Raw genomic sequence first — 21896 nt, 5'->3', positions numbered from 1 at the left:
CCTCGCTAACCCTTTCCATTTCTCAACATTTTTATTCACTTCCATCCCTTTTCTCTTCATCCCCCTTCACCAAATCCAAGCACCTAACGATCTCATCACGTTAATTTACTGAAAGAATATTTTATAAATTAACTTATTATTAAACATTAAAAAATATTTGAAAGAATATTTATGATAGAATATATTTATATTATTATAAATATAATTTATGCTTTAATTATAAGGAAAATTTTGAAAGATGAATTTATTATAATGCGTAGATATATAATTAATGATTTGGAATCTTAATATATACATAATATATATGATATCATTTTTTTCGATTAATAATTAAATATCATTAAATTATTTTGTAAGTTTATTATAATTTTTATAAATGATACAAAAAACTATTTAAAGCATATTATTCTATAAAAATATTAAAATTAATAAATCATATTATGAAAGATGCAAAAATAAATACAAGAATATAATATAAGAGGTTACAATTCTTGTTGTAGATATATAATTTACTAGTAATATTTTTAAAATATGTTGTTAGTTCTTGTATTTCAATAATTTCATTCATTATACTTTAAAAGTTATAAATTTAATCCCTTACTTTTTTAATTTAAAAATTTTAATTAAACTATTATCATCTTTGATATTTTTTGTAGAATTTGTCAACTTGTTTATTTTGTGTTAGTCATATACCACGATATATAAGAGAAACCTAATTAATATGTCAACTTGACAAATTTTGACAAAAAAAAACAATATTAACGATAGGACTAAGATTTTTAAATAAAAACAAGACTTAATTTTTAACCTTTTAAGTATAAGGACTAAATCTAAAATTTTATCAAAGTATAACGACAACTAGATTATTTCAACCTTATTTTGTTTAAAAAGTTTTTTACATTTATTAGAAAGGAGTTGCCACCGATTTGTTTTTCTTAACTGTGATTGGTCACCTAAAAAAATCGTCTTTTATAAAGAGATTTTAAAATTCTTTTAAAAAGATAAATTTAAGGTTTGCATTGAATTCTAGAGAAAAAAAGTGGGTGCAAGAGTCGATTACATATAGGGAAAGTTATAGAACCCCTACAACACCCAAAATTGGTACTCGTTAATTACGTAGTTGTTAAAAAAATAAAAAAATTTAAAAATGAGAAATCTAATGTTTAATTGTGATCCTTTGAAATAAAATACTTACGTGGAAGATGTGCACTTGTCTTACCACCACGATCATCACTTTTCTTCTCTGGCTTCCCATACTTCTTAAGCCGCCAATCCAAGTGGCTATGTAATTCAAAATAGGTAGCCATCTCATGCCTTTTGCGATAGCAATGAGTGCACAACAAGGTTGACTTATCAATACAATTAGCTCGGCCTTTGTTATGACCTTCTGTATGCAAAGCAAAGCCTAAAATATCAGACTTCTCTTCCTTAATCAGTGTAATTCCACGTACATGTTCCTCCTAAGTAATTTGTTGGAATGCCTGATTTAAGGAAGGCAAAGGATCTTGGTAAAACAATGTAAACCTAGTTTGAGCATAACAATTAGAATAGAGAGCAAGAAGTAATTGATGAAGTCGATCATGCTCACGACATTGTTCATCCGTCTTCCCTAAGTTACATAAACATTGTCCACACTTGCAATAAATCAATTGTTCATGATTGTCTAGTTCATCCCACAAAACCTTTAATTTACTGAAATAAACTACAACACTCATAGTATTGGTTTTCTAACAACGACTAATATTTTCTTTTAATTATTGAATACATTGATCGTTGACAACAACAAAAATTCATGTAAACCATCCCATAAAATTTTTGCATTATCATAATTGGAAAGCATCAATCTTACATTTGGATCGATAGTGTTGAGAATCCATAAAATTTTTGCATTATCATAATTGGTGCTCCGCCAACGAATTGAGTGTTGGGTGTTTCCTATTCGTTGACGGTAAGTGTGCGAGTGCATTGGATGCTATTGTGAGGCTATGTTTTTGGATAGTTTTTGTTTAAGTTTTGTAAATGTTCACTGAAATTGGGCATTGGAATGCTATTTTTAGGTTTCGGTGGACTTAGGGTTGCTTTTGGGTCAGAATCAAACCAAGTGTGTAATGAAAACGTAAGAAAATGACGATTGACGAAAGCCAAAAATTGGGCTTGTCAACTCCAAACGGTTTTGTGACTCGCTATGTGGTAGGCTGTGTGCAACATGCGACTATGTGTGACACACGACCTAGGCCATTTTGGACCGTATGGGCTGAGTGCTAGGTAGGTGAGCCACATGGGCAAGGCCATTTTGGGTGTGTGGGCTCATACATGCATATGGGCCCAAATTACAAATTTTTTCCCTAGGGACATACATGTTGTCTCGATCAACTGTGGGCCTTCTATAGGGTCTGTATGTGTGGTATAAGAGTTAAAGCATGAAATCAGCTACTCTATTAGATTGAGATTGACGTAAATAACATTTATATGAGTATTATGGAATACAATATGTATGATCTATTTTGTTATGCATAAGCATGTGTAATATCTATTATACGCTCATGCGTGATATGTTAACTCTAGTATCTGTTAATTTATTTTACATGATATTTTGTCTGTATCTGGCTATGGGGCGGGATTTGTATTATGAGGAGGAAGTGTTCTGTGTGAGGTGATATCTCGCCTATATACTGGCAACTCTGCTGCGATTATTCCAAAAAGTGTCATATAAATACTATACGGTGTGTAGGGCTGGGTGGGTATTTTATACCCCACGTGGTGTGATAGAATGGTCGGAGTTGGTGTGTAGAGGATGAGGGTAGGATGTTGCATATTTGTATCTGTATAATTCTAATTTTATAAAAGGTTTACACTTGTATCTGTTCTGCATGAGATTGATTCTGAATTTTTGTTTATATACGCGTTAGACACTAAGTTTCAAAACTCACTCTCTGTTTGTTTATTCTGTTCAAGTAACCCTCAGATTTAGGTGGGTCGGTGCGACGGAAGCTCAGTGGTGTCCACATTTCTGTAAAATTTCATTCTTTTAAAATTAGTTTAAACTTGTCTAGTTTTAAGAGTATTGTCATTTTGGGACTCTCTAGACTTTTTGGGACTATTTTTGGTTTTGGATTTTATTTTGTTTTCTCAGCATAACAACTGATAAAATAATTTTTCTGAAAATGACAACTTTTCTAAAATAACGATTTTCAAGAAACAATTTGATTTTCCAAAATATGATGTTTTAAAGAAACTCCGCTGCAAAATATTTGGTTTAATAAAAAGGCGTAAGTGAGCAACGATTTTAAATCAAATAAGTATATCAATAAGTTTTCCAAACAAATCAGATATACTAAGTAATAATGGCTACGATGATTTGCCAATAACAAGGAAGTCGTTTTATAAACTTTTTTTCGTAACACATCTAGATTTGGCCATAACATACAGGCCGGGTTTAGGGTGTTACACTTTCGATAAATTGGTTTAAATAGACTTTATGACTAATTTGGGCTTTTTAGAATTTCAAACAGTAAATTATTTTGGACTTTGCTTTCGTTTTAGCGTGCTTTTCCAAATTAAGTAGTATTAAATTTCTATTTGCAAAATGATTTGTTTCAAACTAAATCACGATTTTCAAAACCTTATAGCTTAGTAGATTCCACTACAAAATGATACAATTACTTCAATGTTTTATTGTAATAAAGTAACAGTTTTAACAAGAATTTTCTCTAAAACTGGAAAACGATTTATCAAAGTGAACACTAGTTTAACCACATGATTTTAAAGTAAATTCGTGGGCTTTCTAGCGAGTTAAAGTAAATCATCAAGATTTAGCCATAACGTCTAGGTCGAGTTTGAGGTGTTACACTGCATCCACAGCCAAAGACAGATTCCAACTGCGGGTATATGTTGTATAATGTACAGGCAAAAGCAGGCTTCATTTGTAGGATTTTTTTGCTGTGAATCCACAACCAAATCTAGAATCCAATTGCGGGGACTTGCTATGTGTCCACAGCCAAATGACAGTTATTATTTGTGAACCAATAGTGGTTTATCCACAACCTAGTGTGTTGGAGAAGGGAGTTTAGGGGAACTCCCATTATGGTATGTAATGTGGGGTAGGATTTATTCTGTTAAAACCCAAAATTGTATGGCATCTTCTAAATCATGTGCATACAAATCTAGAATTCTATTATGATATATTTATATATGTGTGAATATTGTGAATGATGTGGAAATTTGATATTCTGAAATTACAACTGTGAATACTATGATACTATTGGTGGTTAAATTGTAAAATCGACATTCTGAATTGTTATCTGACTGTGATTGTTTTATGCGATATTGTTTAATGTGTTTTTGTAACGCCCTAAAATTTTAATTTTGGGTATTGTGAATGTGTGACACAAAATTTCTGTCTGCTTTAGTGGTTATGTGTTCTGGGTGTGTTTGAGAGGTCCCAAGTTCAAGCCAGGTCTTGGGCAAAATTTGGTATTTTTATGAATAAGCCCTATCTTTGGTCAGTAGGCTTTTAAGTAAAAGTTGGAAAATAATTAAAAGAATGAGCCTATTGGTCTGGTGGATAAGTGGAGTGTTGGTGTGAAGGAGGTCTTTTGTTTAAATTTTGGCATGGTCATTATTTTTTGCTCGTGCGTCCAGGAGAGTTTGAGATGGATTAAAAATTCGAGTAGTGGATTTAGTGGGGAGTTTGATAGAGAGAAATAAGGGATTGGGTAGTTATCAAATATTCTATTCATCTTTTTTTTTACTTTCCCTAAAATCCCTCCACTTTCTTGCTGTTTTTCTCTTCATTGCTACCGAATTTTTGCTCTCTTTCACCCTTCATCCTCTTGATTTTTCTTTTCCCACTCTGCCTCGTGTCACTCCACGTTTTTCTGTGATCGTTCGGTAAGTTTTAGATAAGTGATTTGTCTCCATTTGTTAACTTTCTTTTGAAGTGTTTTGTTTATGCCAATTAGGGGAGGATTCAATGGCTCGTAATCTCCAATTGGAGTCTTAGTTTGTGTGGGAATTACTGTTCATCGGTTGAAGGTAAGGTTTAGTCACTTATGGGTTAAAACCTCAATACAATTTCAATTTGGGATCATGTTATGTAAGATTAAATTAGTATTATTTGTTCAATTATAGGTTTTGGAGTGCTCGGGGACTGTTTTAGCATCAAACAAAACTAAGTGTGTACCCAAAATGCAGAAAATGAGACTGTTTAATTCCATAAGGATAAGCAAGAATATTGGTGTTTGATGATGAAGTGGAACGAGTTGTAGGATTAGCTTGAGCAGGCTTGTGAGGTGGTTTACTAATGAATATCTTCTTTGAGTTTAATGTAACTTTGAACTTTAACTTTTTGAGAGAATAGATAAAAGTCAAAGAATGTCCCACCAAGTGTATTAGAAATTTGTGCATACAAAATTGGAGTTGAAAATTGACTTGAAAATTTGGCGTATAATTTTATTTATAACTTTGAAAATAGTACAATCTCAAATTTTCTTTACAATGAAAATTCCTTTGTTTTTTTTCTCCTAGATTGAGCTTTGATCCATGCGTCATACAAACTTGATCTACTTAGGGTGGAATATTGTTTTCTATGAAATAAATATTATTCGTGTTTTACTAATTCAACCAGGATTCTCGTGTCTCTCCCTATAAATAGATAGTACTGGTAGAGCTATTAACACAAGACATAAGTTTCACATATTGTTATTCTGCTAGAAAGTAGTGAGAATATATTTTCAAAAAATAAATTTTATTTTCTAGGAATTACAATTCTATTGGTTTCTATTGAGAGAGAATTACTTTGCTATTGAAAGTAATAAATCATTTTTGGTTTTGCGTTTAATTTGTGATTGTTCGAACCCACACTTGAAGCAATTTGTGGTACGAGAATAGAGGAGAAGGTCTAGGATCCATCATGCTCAAGAGTCGATTATGCGTAGGGAAAGTTATATTATGGCATTCCTACAACGCTCAAAATATTATGCAATTGTCAAAAAAAATTTAAAATTTAAAAAGGGGAAATCTAACGTTTAATTGTGATCTCTTAAAATAAATTACTTATTTTCCAGTTTTATTAAAATTTAATAGTAAAATAATTTTCATTATCTCCTAATATCCACAAATATTTTTTAAAGAAAACAAAACCCGCGATACACTAATTGTTGGAAAGTAAAACCAAGGATGAGGCTAGTTGGAAGATTTCACCCAAAGCAAACCAAGGACTAATCATAGAAAAGTTAGTTGTATAGCTAGGGCCATGGGCTTTGGGCAATTTGTCATTCAGCCTTTCTTAAAAATAAAAAGCTTCAATTTAGTCCTTTTAACCTTTGATTAAATGGAAACTCGAAAAACTTAATTATTTAATTTATGCCTTTTTAAATACAATTTTTTTGTTTTAGCAACTGAAATTTTTTAATCTAATTAGCATCTCAAAACAAAAAATTCTAATTGCACCCTAAAATTTACGAATTTAAATAATTTGAACAAGTCGACTCGACTTGGCCATGCCAACTCAGCCTATATTGAGTTTTGCTCGACTCTACCCCAAAGACCTGTCAATGTTGTTAAAATTGAAATATTTAACTTGTTGGAGAAGACAAACTGTAGAAAAGTAAGTCAATGCTAAGGTGATATATAACTCCAAAAACCATCTTAAAATTGATTGCATGCCAACAAATTTAATGTCGACGTTTTTATTTTTTAGTTTTTGGTGTAAGACGTTTTGTTGTTTTTCAAAATAGTTGATAAGCCTGAAATTATAAAACATAATCATGAGGTCTCAACAAATTTTTTAATTTCTTAATTGATGAAAACAAATTTAAGTATCTCAAAATTAATTTGATTAGTGGTTCACCGCCTTGGAGGCCCTGTGTCCAATGAAAGTATATTTTATAAATTAACTTATTATTAAACATTAAAAAGATATCTAAAAAAATAATTTTTTATTAATTTTGTTTTAAGTTACCAAAATCTATATTGAACAAATCAAATTACTAAAGAAATCAGCACAGGATGGTCTAAAGCACTTAAAAATATGTTTTTAGATCACTTTAAATTTCATTTTTTTTTAAAATTTTGTTAAGTGTGATCGGTAAAAAAATCACCTTTTATATACATATTTTTAAATTCTTTTAAAAAGATAAATTTGAGGTTTGCGTTGAGTTCTAGAGAAAAGAGCAAGTTTAAAATTCTTCCCTTGTCTAAAACCCTAATCTCCCCTTAGAAGTATGATGTACATTGCCACTACACCCAACACTTATTTCTTTTCTATTATTTCATTTTTGCAAGGATGAGACGTTTAAAATTATTCAGGTCATTATTTTACATGATCCTCTCCATAACTTATTTTATTATGTGGTTAAAATATGTTCTTAGTTATAAATTCATTCTTTATACTTTAAAACTTATAAACTCAATCCCCTATTTTCTCAATTTAAATTTTATAATTTAATTATTATCACCTTTGATATTTTTACTTGTGATAGAAAAAAAAGTCTAATATTGAAAGAGCCCATCAATATGAATATGTTTCTCTTTCTTTCTTTTCCTTATATTATTTATAAATCCTTTTTTTAATATTATAAAAGTTGGTATAACTTAATTATCAATAACCTTTTCCTAACCCTTGAATTGGAGGATAAAACACATTTGAGCGCAATTAAACTCACATTTCCTTACACTGACAATAATAGCAATACTAACTCAACTAACACTTAGTCAACCATATATTTTAATTTTTAAATATAATAAAACATGTGCATCTAGAATAAATCTAGTATATATATAATAGTGTACTGGGCGTTGCGTGGCAAATTTTGTTAATTTAAGTTTAGACATGGATTGTTGGTTTGATAATAGATGTGTTTTTTTTCTATAATTTTTATGTCCGGGTTCATTGTCGATATTTGTGGAATTGAACTGCAATTGGAAAAAATAATAATTTTTAAGATATTTTTTAAACACTAAATGTTAACTCTATTACAATTTAAACGTAGTTAAAATTTTTTTTGTTGAACATAAGCTTAGAAAATTAAGCGCTCATCAGTCCAAATGAAAATTATCATCAGTCACTAGTGACTGTCTAATATCTTCTTCAAGCTACCATCTCACATAATGCAGAGGATCTTCCAAGATAACCAGCTGCTCAATTACGCCTCCATTTGCCTTAGCTATGCAATCAACAACTTTATTGGCATTCCGCTGAATATGTCTAAATTTGACTTCCCAATTTTTGGAACACCAATCGTGAATCTGTCTTACTTCGGCAGCACTACTTATTGTAGTCAACCCGTTACAAATAGTTTCAATCAACATTGTGTTGTCACTTTCCATCTCAACACATCTGAATCCTAATTTCAGTCTTTCAAGAATAGCTCTGGCTTCAATTTAGGAGATATCATTCATACCTAATACAAAGATTAAAATAATACATTTAATAATAAAAGACTAATTTAATCGATTTCCTATAATACAAATGTATCTTCAAATAATTTAAAAGTGAATTTTATGTTTGGGTTTTTGATGTGTGAAATATTGATGGATTCTAATTAAGTTTTGATTGATAAACTAATAAATGTAATTAAGTCTTCTCACGTTTACATTAATTCACATTTTCTTTTGAAATTCTATGTAGAAAAAGGATGTATGGAAAGGGAATTATCAAAACAGGATTACGATAGTGTTGAAAATAATGATATGTTAGGAAAAAAAAATAAAAAAAGGTGCATATAATTAGTAAATATATATATTTTGTAGCGTTACTATAGTTTTAAAATATATTTATAAAATTTCAAAAATATTTTGTTGATTGTTTTAAGGCTTACAAATTTTTAAATATTTTATAAAGTATTTAATTTTTAAAAATATATCTTTTTAAAAGGGAAATTCATTAATTCATTTAATGAATAAGATCATACAATTTGAAGGGAGAAAAATAACAAACACGTTGTACGCGTTGAAGGACAAGCTCTATCAATATAACAAAAACTTCAATTTCAGCATCAATAGATCATTATGGCAATTTGATGATCGGCTTTGTCACAACTCAAGCACAATATATTAGGAGTGATTGCAAACACTTAATATAATAAGGAAATCAACAATAGACGGTCCAAAGCACTTAAAAATATGTTTTTAGATCACTTTAAATTTCAAAAAAAAATATTTTTTTATTAATTTTTAAATATTGGTTAAGTGTGATCGGTCACAAAAAAAACACCTTTTATACAGAGATTGAATTTTTAAATTAGAAAAGTAGGAGGATTGAATTTTTTTAACTTTTAAATTATAGGGACTAATAGCAAATTTTAAACAATTTATTATTCTGAAAATAAAAGAATGTATAGTAATTAATAAAATATATTTTTTAAGTATTTTTAATGGATTATGTGGAGTAATGTGAAGAAAATTTAGGAAAAATTTTGAAAATTCGCTCTTTGTACGTATTTTTTAAAGAAGAAGACTTGAAATTTATTTTGAAATTTCTTCAAAACTTTGCTTTCCTTTTTAAATTTTTATTTTGAAATTTATTTTGAAATTTATTTTGAAATTTCTTCAAAACATATTAAAGCATGCTCTCTGGGCTTTTCTTCATCATCCAAACTATTTTATCAACTCAACTTCCCTTTTCCTACTTTTTTTTATTTTCTTGGCTTATTCCGTCTTGCTATCATGAACTACAACACTTGCTTTCATCTTCTTTTAGCTTTATTCATACCATGTTCCGGACTTTGCTGGGGTATGACAGTCAGGAATCTCAACTCCGATCAGTTTGCACTTCTCGAGTTTAAGGATCGCATTGCCGGTCCTCAAAATGTCTTGGCAAACAATTGGACGGCCTCAACCTCTGTTTGCAATTGGATTGGTGTTTCTTGTGGCATCCTCCATAAAAGAGTTATAGCTTTGAATCTTACAAGCATGAATCTTAGGGGTAGTATCCCTCCACACCTTGGAAATCTTTCATTTCTACTCTCTCTCGACTTGAGTAGAAACCATTTCTATGGCCATCTCCCTAAAGAATTGGGCCAATTGCATCGTTTGAGGATCCTTCGATTAAGCTACAACCGTCTTAATGGGGAAATTCCATCATGGCTTGGGAACTTACAGGGAGTTCGAAGGCTGAGAATGAAAAATAATAACTTTATAGGCACAATCCTTGAAACACTTGTTAACATGTCTAATTTACAGATCTTAAACTTGGGATTCAATCAATTATCTGGTAAGGTTCCATCTTCCATCTTCAAGATTTCTTCACTGAAGATTATATTTGGAGTGGAATAACTTAGAAGATATTGAATTTTCTTTGTTTCTTTAATTTAAAATATTTTTTTCATAAAAGAGTTTGATTTGTAATAGATAACAAAAATAAGAGCATTTTATTTCATTCAAGGCAAAATAGTTAATTTGATGGAAAAAAAAATATGCTTAAAGTATTTTTAGTTTAACAGCTTAGAAGGTATGCTTTTCACTTCAATTTTCGACTATGTGTGCAGGTCAGATTCCATCAAGTATTTTTAATTCAACTACGCTCGAAGTAATAGGTCTATTTGACAACAAATTAGAAGGTATGTTTTTCACTTTAATTTTTTCCAAACTCCAAAAACATTGTGTTGAATTTGTTTGTTATATTTTGATCATATACTTTAGAAATTTATTAAAAGTTGTTAGAAATTGTTAAATATTGTAAAAATTATAAAAAAATACTAGAAATTATAAAAGACGGTAAAATTTAAAAAAGAAGTTAAAAACTAGTAAAATTGTGTAACTTGAAATAAAGTATATATTCGCTAATATTTTTAAAAAAAATTAAATATTTGATATTAAAATTGTATATTGTGGTACAATCAATTTTTATAATTTTTTTTAATATTTTAAAATTTATCAAATTCTAGTACTATATCAACTCCCCAATTCATAAATAGGAGATAATGCACTTTAGCATACTTGAACCCACATTCTCCTACATTAACAATAACGCACATGCCAATCAAGCTAAGACTCAATTGATAATTCTTTAGAATAATTAAACATGCAACAATAGTTCTTAAGATATTGCTCTAGACACAAACAATTTATCTTGAAATAGTAAAACAATATTTGGATTAATTAAAAACATAGATATCAAATTTATTTTATTTTTCAAAATGTCATACTAATACACAAAAAAAAAATTAACAGTGTTAATAATTGAACCTAAAATTTTCAATTCAAAAATAAGAGAGACTAAATCAGAGAAAATAAAAAATATAAAGATTAAATTTCAAATATACGAAAAATACAAAAATTTTGAGCAAATAATAATCTTTAAATTTTACACTATAATTTCATAAAAATAAATAATTAACCCAATAGATAAAAATCATACTAGTTTACATTAAAAGCAATGGCTTTAACATTTTTGTTTCCCAAATCATAACTAATTATTATTCAGTGTCATCTCATTTTTAAGATTGATTAGATGCCACATTCTCATGCCAAACTAATTATTATTAGTGTATTATATGTTTTGTCTATACAAATCAGAATGACTAATTACGACTCAAAACTTCTTATTATGTCTGAACTTTTTAATTGATTTCATCACATTCTTAATTGATTTAAACTTCTTAGTTTGGAAATGCTTAATATTAAAGCAATTAAAGGCTTTACAGGTCAGATTCCAACTTCGATCTTCAACATTTCTTCTTTGAAGACCATTAATCTCTTCAACAATAACCTATCAGGTAGTTTGCCTAATGATATGTGTCAACATCTTCCCAAGCTTGAAGGGCTTTACCTGAGTTGGAATGAATTATCTGGTAACATTCCATTTGGCATGGGCAAATGCAACAACCTTAAAAATTTGTTGTTGTCCTATAATCAATTTATGGGGATCATTCCAAGAAGTATTGGAAATCTAACACGACTCCAAGAATTATATTTGGGGTTTAATAATCTAGAAGGTAATCAATTTCCTTGATTTCTTGAATTTAAAGTATTTTTTTTATAAAAGAGTTTGATTTGTAATAGATAACAAAAGTAAAATCTTTTTATTTCATTCGATGGAAAACATATATATGCTGAAACGTATTAAAATCAAACATCTCCAAATTTCTGTAGAACAGAAAAGAAAACCTCTATGACTTATGCTAACAAAATAGGTAGTTTGACACCTTGATTTTTCGACTATGTGTGCAGGTCAAATTCCCGAGGAAATCGGCAATCTTCTTGGTTTGGAGATGCTTAGTATTAAAGCAATTAAAGGCCTTACAGGTCAGATTCCAACTTCGATCTTCAACATTTCTTCTCTGAAGACCATTGATCTCTCCAACAATAGCCTATCAGGTAGTTTGCTTAATGATATGTGTCAACATCTTCCCAAGCTTGAAGGGCTTTACCTGGGTTGGAATGAATTATCTGGTAATATTTTTTTCGCAAAAGAGTTTGATTTCACTTCAATTTTCGAATATGTGTGCAGGTCAGATTCCATCCAGTATTTTTAATTCAACTACGCTCGAAGAAATAGGTCTATTTAACAACAGTTTAGAAGGTATGTTTTTCACTTTAATTTTTTCCAAACTCCAAAAACATTGTGTTGAATTTGTTTCTTCTATGTATGTCATATACTTTTATCATTTTAATCTGATAATAAACAATAAGATTTATATGAATTGATTTATTTTTAATTTTTTATTTTCCATTAAACTTTAAAAAGTAAATAATTCTAATTAGTTTTTTTTAATTTTGTTATTCAAATGGTTGAATATAATTAAAATATATTAATTTATATAATAATTTTTCAAGTTTTAATTAAAGTATATGTACCATTTTTAGTATACAATATAATTTTACTTCATATAATTAAAAAAATATTATTAAAAATAAAAAATAAAAAATATAATTAAAATATATCACTAATTTTTTGTTAATTCAAAAATAGTGCTAATAATGTTTTTATCATCATTAAATCATCTGTACAAAATCTAAAAATTGATTTAGTGTTAATTCAATTTCATTTTTTCTTTTCCTGATACTTAATAAATTGATCTTCAAAGTTTGTAGATGATATATAATTAATATAAATATAATATATTAGATCATATAAATATATTTTTATAAAATTATTCATCAATTATAAAATTACTTGTTACCTAATTATTTCGAACTAAAGTACTTTTTTTAAACGTGAATATCTATATTATTATTGAAGCTTTTGATTGAGTTGGTGTCATGAGTCAACCGGGCACCAACTCGTTAGAGAAATTACAAAAATACCCTTTCATATTTAATATAAGTTATATTATTTGAGGGTGCTTTAGTTTTTTATTTAAAAAAATTATGGTGATATTTGAATCGACATCAATACATAAAACCTTAAATTTATCACTTAAAATTATGATGTCACAAATTAACTCGACACCAACTTATGAATTGACAACAACATCATCATAAATAAATGTATTCATTTAGTATTTTTAATTTGATGTATTCATATGTTTAAATTATATATGTTTTACTTACAATTTAATCTATTTTTATTTCAATATAATTTCAAATTATACATTTAATTATTTATCATAAGTTATTTTAGAACACAAATTTAAGTTCTGAAAACGTGGTTCTCATACACATATGTGTATGATAAAGTTTCTAATAATAATTTAAGTATAAAGTGATTCAATATAAATTTTAAATTTTTATTATATATTTTTAAATAATTTTTTTAATGGAATCAAAATTGTTATTTATAAGGATGCTAAATTTTTTTATAAAGTGAATTTATTTAACCAAATATTTTAGTAAAACCAAAATTTTTATCCATACATATGATAAATCTTAAAAGTAATAAAAAAATATTTAAAATAAAAAATTCAATAATATAGTAAAAAAAAACAAAGACTATATATTTGTCATTTCAAAAGTTTCTCAAAATCCATGCATTTATATATATTATAGATATATTTTTAATATAGTCCTTAATTTTTTTTGCCCACTTTAGTACCTAATATTATCAAACATTCCTAGTGTAGTCTCTAACATTATCAGGTGTTCTTGTTTTAGTCCATTGGACGTTAAAAAAATAGATTGAGATAGTCAACTAATTATAAATTGCCATGTGGCATATGATGACATCATGATGGCATCATCATCTAGAAAAAACCAAAAAAATCTTTAAATTTCAAAAAAAATTATAAAAAATAACTACATTATAAATATATAATTGTTTTAAAAAAATAAAAATTTGTTAATTTTTAAATTTATAATAAATAATAAAATTATTAAAAATTGTTAGAAATTGTAAATATTGTAAAAAATTATAAAAAATTATATGAAATTATAAAAGACGATAAAAATTTAAAAAAAAAGTTAAAAACTAGTAAAAATTGTGTAACTTGAAATAAAGTATATATTCGCTAATATTTTTAAAAAAATTAAAAATTTGATATTAAAATTGTATATTTTGGTACAATCAATTTTTATAAAAATATTTTAATAAATTTTTAATTTTTTAAAATATATCAAAATTTAGTACTTTATCAACTCCCCAATTCATAAATAGGAGAATAGTGCACTTCAACTAAGACTCAATCAACAATTCTTTAGAATAATTAAACATGCAACAATAGTTCTTAAGATATTGGTCTAGACACAAATAATTTATCTTGGAATAGTAAAACAGTATTTGGAATAATTAAAAATATAGATATCAAGTTTATTTTATTTTTCAAAATGCCATACTAACACAAAAACTTTTTAACAGTGTTAATAAATAAACTTAAAATTTTCAATTCAAAAAGTAGAGAGACTAAATCACAGAAAATAAAAATATAAAGATTAAATTTCAAATATACGAAAAATACAAAAATTTTGAGCAAATAATAATCTTTAAATTTTACACTATATATAATTTAATAAAATAAATAATTAACCCAATAGATAAAAATCATACCAGTTTACATCTTTAACATTTTTGTTTCTCAAATCATAACTAATTATTATTCAATGTTAGTCTTATTTTTAAGAATGATTAGATGCCACATTCTCATGCCAAACTTTTATTTTTTATTTTATTTCAGGTTTTACAATATTTTTAAAAAAATTATCAGTGTATTATATGTTTTGTCTATGGAAATCATGAGTAATTACTACTCAAAACTTCTTATTATGTCTCAACTTTCTAATTGATTTCATCACATTTTTCCATGCCAAAATTTTATTCTTAATTGATTTAAAGTTTTACAGTTTTTACTTTAATGTATTATATATTTTGTGAATTTGTATACTAAAAGATTCTATTTTACAGGTAATTTACCACCCATCACCAATGCTCCAAAGCTTGAGTTTCTTTTTTTGTGGGGAAATAAACTTAGCGGAAACATTCCCAACTCTATCTCCAATGCTTCCATGCTTAAGAAACTAGAGTTGTCACATAACTTATTCTCTGGTCCAATCCCTAAAACACTTGGCAACTTAAGACACCTTGAACGGTTCCGAATCGTAAACAATAATTTCATCACAGGATCTGCTACTGATCATGAGTGGAGCTTTCTTTCTTCTTTGTCGAATTGTAGGAATTTGAGAAAAATAGGTGTTTCAGGAAATCCATTGAGTGGCGTTCTTCCTACTTATATTGGGAACCTTTCAAAATCCCTTCAATTCTTTCTTGCCTATAATTGTGAGCTTCAAGGCATTATTCCTATGGAAATAGGTAACTTAACCAACTTATTGGTTTTAGAACTTGGCCATAATAAATTAAGTGGATTCATTCCAGCATCAATAGGAGGACTGCGGAATCTGCAAGGTCTAAATCTTTCCTCTAATAAATTAGAAGGGCCTATCCCAGAAAGCCTCTGTGGTTTGGAGAGACTATACAAGATGTATTTAGGGTTGAATAAGCTGCATGGACCCATACCCTCTTGTTTGGGTAATATTACTTCTTTGGGATATCTTTACTTAAATTCCAACAAATTGAGTTCCGCAATACCTTCAAATTTGTGGAATCTTAAAGATATCTTAGAAATAGATTTATCATCAAACCATCTTCACAATTCGCATGCTATTGATGTTGGAAATTTGAGGAGTCTACTGAAACTAAATTTATCAAGGAATCTTCTCACGGGCGATATCTTATCCACATTTGGGGGTCTTATAACTTTGGTTTCATTAGATTTATCAAATAATATACTACATGGTCATATCCCTGAATCATTTGCTGGATTGATTAGTTTGGAATTCTTGGATTTATGCAATAACAATCTCTCTGGAGTCATTCCCAAATCTTTGGAAAAGCTTTTATATCTAAAGTATTTTAATGTGTCTTTCAATAGACTTGAAGGGGAAATTCCCAGCAAAGGATGTTTTTCAAACTTTTCTAGCACATCATTCATGAATAATTGTGCACTTTGTGGTCCACCTAGATTGCTAGTCCCACCTTGCAAAAATGACATCCACAAAAACTCCCAAATGATTATATTGCATGCTTTTAGGTATGGTTTACCAACAATTGGTATTGTCCTAGTACTAATAGTCTTAACTATTATGTATAGAAGATGCCAAAGGAGTACAGCTCTACCAGTTAAAGATGATTTGTTGTCTTTGAAGACACTGAGAAGAATTTCACATGCTGAACTTTCACGAGCAACTAATGGATTTGAGGAAAGCAATATGCTTGGTTCAGGGAGTTTTGGATATGTATATAAAGGGAGGCTTTCAGATGGAATGGAAGTTGCAATAAAAGTTTTCAATTTGCAAACAGAGGGAGCATTTAGGAGTTTTGACATTGAATGTGATGCTATGCTTAATATAGTTCATCGTAATATTGTGAAGGTCATTACTTACTGCTCAAGTGTTGACTTCAAAGCCTTGGTGCTTGATTACATGTCTAATGGAAACCTTGAGAAATGGTTACATTCTGAAAATTGTTTCCTTGGTATCATACAAAGGGTCGACATAATGATAGATGTTGCGGTAGCTATAGAACACCTCCACAATGGACATCCAACACCTATAATTCATTGTGACATAAAACCAAGCAATATTTTACTAGATGAAGACATGGTTGCACATGTTGGAGATTTTGGCGTTGCCAAATTGTTGGGAGAAGGTGAAGTAATGAAGCAAACCATGACTCTTGCAACTATTGGGTATATGGCACCAGGTGAATTCTTTTTTTTTATTTTTGTATGATTATTTTCCTAATTTGCATTTTATATTTTTGTTTCTTGTGTATGTGGATATATATTTGAATAAGCGTTTTAGAAATAATTGAGGATGAATGATGTTCTAATTATACTTGAAATGCAGAATTTGGATCAGCAGGAATTGTTTCTATAAAATCTGACGTCTATAGTTATGGGATCGTCCTTATAGAAACTTTCACAAAGAAAAAGCCAACTGATAAGGTTTTTGTTGAAGAAGAGAGTATAAGGCATTGGATGGAAAGATCATTGCCTAAAGGAGCGATAGAAATTGCAGATGTTGATTTATTAAGAAGAGAGGATGAGTACATTGTTGTTAAAGCAAATTGTATTTCATCTATCATGGAGTTGGCGTTGAATTGTTCAGCTGAGTTACCAGAAGAAAGAAAAGATATGAAAGATGTTGTGGTTGAGCTGAAGAAAATCAAACAAAGGTTGCTAAACAACATCCAACATTTTTAACAGAGATGGTGAGTAATGAGTACACTTAATTTTATCTTTAATTCAACATTTTTAATCTATTCTGGAATTTTAATCATATAAACTATTTTTTTTTTCTTTTGCTTTCACGTAGTAGGCTCTCTTCAAAATTCAAACTTCTTTCAAAATGGAAACCAATAAAATAAGCAACAAGCCTTCCCATGAATTACGGTTTATGGTAGCTTTTGGACATCAAGTTATTTTCTTTGTTAGATTGGATTTTATTAGTTTCTTTTTCCATTCATGGTATAATTTTATTTTAGTCTTTTGCCAAAGATTTTATTAGGTGCGAAGCCAGAAAATCCTTTTAGGGGTGAAATTAAATTGTAATTTTTACTATAGTAAAAATATAATTTCACTATTTTAATAGCCTATATTTTTATAATTTTTAAATAATTAAATCAAAGTTTTATCATTTTTGGGGGTGCCAAAGTACAATTTTACCTTTATCATTTTAAAATTTTAAAAATCTTACAAATTTTAAATGGCTTAAATAGAAATTTTTTATTTTAAATGACATAATTTTTTTTTCTGTTTTCAAGTATTTTCTAAGTCTTTCTCTTTATTTCCTTCTAAATTTTTCAATTCAGAGACAAGTATAACACAATGGTCTTAATTGAGCTAGCTTGCCTCGTCTGGTAATTTGCTGCTTTCCATTTATTTAGAGTTATTTAGAGTGGTTTGTATTTAATATTGTCATAGTTGAAAGTATCATTCATAATCTAATCTAATTGTGTTTTTGGCTAGTGGTTGTTGATCAAGGAAAACTAAAGGAGGCCAATAAGAAGAACGAAACTCCACATCTTTACTATCATGTTCTACAAAACAAAGAGACTTTTTTCTCGATGAAATTTGTATTGGGCTATCAATGTTTCATGGATTATGTTGTTTTTCTAATGTAAGAGGGGGTTTTGCCAATATTGCATGCAAAATCAAAGTAATATTTGCCAATGCTTAGCTTAATCAACTCTAATGCTACTGTGGATTTGATTTGTCTTTACACTATTTAGAGATTATTTTGTGAATGTTAAATTGCCTTTGGGCCTTTCAAAGAAATTCAGCAAGCCTACGAGTCATTTAATGCTACAAGAAATTTGTATGGATGAAACATACAATATATGGCTTGAAATTCATAATTATATCATATATAATGAATCATTTGTTTCTTTTTTACCCTCTCCACCAAAATAACCATGAACATCTCAAAATCACCTGTATGATCCCAAAGGTTTCTTGGCTTGTCTACACATGTTTTTTTCTTTTATATTTTGTTAATAAAAATTTATAATTTAAACCTCTAAAAAAGGAATTTTTATGCGTCAAACTTCCACAACAAATCGAATATTGGGCTAAGGGTTGAAGCAAATTGAAAGAGGCAGACAGGGGTATTGGCCAAACCAAAATGGGGAAAAAAAATCTATTAAGACCCTTTAAAAAATAATAAATTAATACATGACAACTTCTCAAAATTTTATAATTTAATTCTAATTCTTCTATTTTTTTTTAAGATTCGCCCCTATTCAAAGCTTCTAACATTATTTGGTTTGGTAGTATAGCATGGTTGTTGGAAATTTAAATGGATTAATTTATTTCATATTTTTCAGTCCCACTCACCCGTGTGTGATAGCTCCAGTTTCCACACGCCTGTGTCACTTACCCACATGCCCGTGTGGGTTTTGGGGCTTTGAATTTTTGTCTCTTTAAATTGGTATTCTAATTTGTTTAAGTTACAATTTAGTTCTTAATAATAAAACTTGAATTAGACATAGTAAACAAACTCAAATTAAGCTAAAAATTTTAGGCTTGCATAATTTGACTAAAAGAAGGTTGGTAAACACTTAGATCTAAAATTAGGTTAGTTTTATCATAAGTGGTAAAATAACATAAATGCCCTTATGTTAAATTACCTAGGAGAAGTTTAAAATTGGTACATAATTTACTTTGGCATATTTAAAAAATATTATAATTAAAACTATAAATAAACAAAAAAAATCCTATTATAATTAAAGATGCAAAATAAATACATGAATATAATATAAGAGGCTACCATTCTTGATGTAGATATATACTTTATGAATGATACCCGTCTTAAATGCAACTGAGTACACAATGATTCCAAAAAAAATCAATTGACCTCTTCCTTCAAAGAAATCTTTCAGTTGAACGATTTAACTGTTAACCTGTCTAATGTTACAGACAGAAATCACTAGAAGTTACCGCATGGTAGTATGCTAATGTGGGTTGGGTTGGGTTGTAGTATCCCAACCCAACCACGGATGAAAAGCTTCCTTTGAGATGGATCTTGATCGGCAATAGAGTGTACGGCGGAAAGAACATCAAGGTGACAACAAACAGCATCTTGGAGGACGTCAAGGAGTTGATCGACGATAAATTGCTCGATTAGCTTGCGGCCATCTTGTGGGGTTAGTTTGGTGATTGGGTCAGGTTCTGATGCCGTTGAAATAATACCATTTTCATCAAGCTTGCATTTCTTAGAGGGATCCATGAATTGCATCTCTGAGGATTCTGAAAGCCCAAACCCTATAAAGCACTAAAAAGAGAAATGCGACCATCCAAATTGAGGTTAAAAAAAAGGAGAAGAATAAAAGTGGTGAAGGGTGTTATTGTATGTATCGGATTCAGGGAGTGGCATATGGTGGTGTTTATCTTTGATTGTTCGGGTGCCAACCTTTTAAGCCTTTTTTGTTTTAGGCTGATGGCTCAATTAAATTTTTGTTACCAGATTTTGGGTTCAACCATGATTCTGGGCTGACCCTTAGAAATAGTTTTACAAGCTAAAAGTGTTTATGATATCTAGCCACTTGAATTCGAGTACCTTAATGTTTAGCGTGAGTAGCTTACGAGTTAATTTGATAATTTCAGTATGAATTTTAAATTGAATCTCAAATATAAATAGTTGAATTTGAAATCATGTATAGGATTTATACTTAGGCTCTTCTTATAATATATAAGCTGATTGAATGAGCTTGACAAATTAGGTTTTTATTTTTGTTCCATACTTGGTTAATAGGGTAAAAAAAATTCTAACTATGATTCATTATGTTATGACTTTATATATTGAAATGTTGATGATTATGGTACTTGGAAATAGACTATGCAATGAATCAAGAAAAAGGGTTAAGGGCGTGCTCAACACATTAATTTGATTTGAAATGTGTTGAAGGAAATTGGTTAAATGAGGTTAATTAATAATTTGTTGATTATACAAAGTATGTTCAATTGATAAGATCACAAATTAATCATTTTTCATAATCAAAATCAAGTGTCTTGGGAAAGTTTGTCTTACAAGTCAATTTTATATATTATGATTTGTATTTTTTCACTATTATGCTAACATATACTCCACTTGGCTTTACACCTGTCGAATGTTTGGACTTCATGTCCGAGACACATTTCATAAGTTATAATAGAAACGTCTATTTATTTTGATGAGTTGTTCCCATCTAAATACTTTCAAGTATATTTTCATTCAAAATACTCATTTTACCATAATATTGAAATGTTCTACTTAGATTATCGTTGTTAACAACAATTTCCTTTTATCAACCCCATCATCTTTAGTTATGATATAACTAATCGAGATATCTTATTATATTCATAATTCCATGTATTGAACCTCTTTTGGGGTTTTATTAAAAGTTATGCCTTAGGTCTCTTCATGAGTACTCGTTTCCTTTAATGTGTGGCCAGCTTCATTTCTTACTCTTTTCTTTCAAGAATTTTTTGATTTATAGAATGAACTAGTTTTTTATCCTTCTAGCGTGCCCAAAAATTATTTTTATCACTATGTCCTTCTAGGACTCATAATTATTTGGAACATTTTAGCTGGTATATGTATCATCTAGTATATACAATCTCTAAGTGTCATCACTAAACATGTCTAGCAAATACTTTTTTCCTTCAAACTTTGTGCACATAATATTAGTGAGGGATCACAAAAAGTGATGACATAATTATCCTTATTTGTCCAACTTGTCTCCCCCTAATATTGAGAAAAATTTGCAACATGACTATTTTTTTCAAAATTATAAGTATATATCTCTTTTCAACTTTTACCATCAAATAAAAATTCTAAATTTTCTCAACTTCATACTTGATGGACCATCTTAGTGCATTATGGTGGAATATAAAATAGATATTTTACATCCAAATAGTCATATGAAACCTATTGGCTTATAAATGAAAGCCAATTCTCATGGGGCAAATGTTTCTTACATGTTGACT

The 21896-nt window shown here is 28.8% G+C and overlaps 1 protein-coding gene across 6 annotated transcripts; it reads left to right on the top strand.

The window, feature by feature from the left end:
• Positions 1-9568: 9568 nt before the first annotated feature.
• Positions 9569-18651, top strand: LOC107903669 (receptor kinase-like protein Xa21). 6 transcript variants are annotated; one of them, XR_005913041.1, is made up of 9 exons: positions 9569-10213; positions 10488-10559; positions 11646-11936; positions 12172-12318; positions 12452-12523; positions 15278-17131; positions 17278-17641; positions 18242-18289; positions 18399-18651. XR_005913041.1 is itself a non-coding variant. In XM_041092251.1 (8 exons), exons 1-7 carry the CDS (start codon positions 9667-9669, stop codon positions 17631-17633), a joined length of 3267 nt encoding a protein of 1088 aa, XP_040948185.1. In that variant the 5' UTR covers positions 9574-9666; the 3' UTR covers positions 17634-17641; positions 18399-18651. The 6 variants fall into 6 exon arrangements, 5 of the variants coding, with proteins under 5 accessions (XP_040948185.1, XP_040948184.1, XP_040948187.1 ...); XM_041092251.1 differs by lacking the exon at positions 18242-18289 and having other exon boundaries at positions 9574-10213; positions 12172-12246; XM_041092250.1 differs by lacking the exon at positions 18242-18289 and having other exon boundaries at positions 9574-10213.
• The last annotated feature ends 3245 nt before the right edge of the window (positions 18652-21896 follow it).

Source organism: Gossypium hirsutum, chromosome D05 (genome assembly GCF_007990345.1).
Source record: "Gossypium hirsutum isolate 1008001.06 chromosome D05, Gossypium_hirsutum_v2.1, whole genome shotgun sequence".
NCBI classification, from domain to species: Eukaryota; Viridiplantae; Streptophyta; class Magnoliopsida; order Malvales; family Malvaceae; genus Gossypium; species Gossypium hirsutum.
Note: the sequence above shows the minus strand (reverse complement) of the source record. Positions and strands in the feature narration are given on the sequence as shown.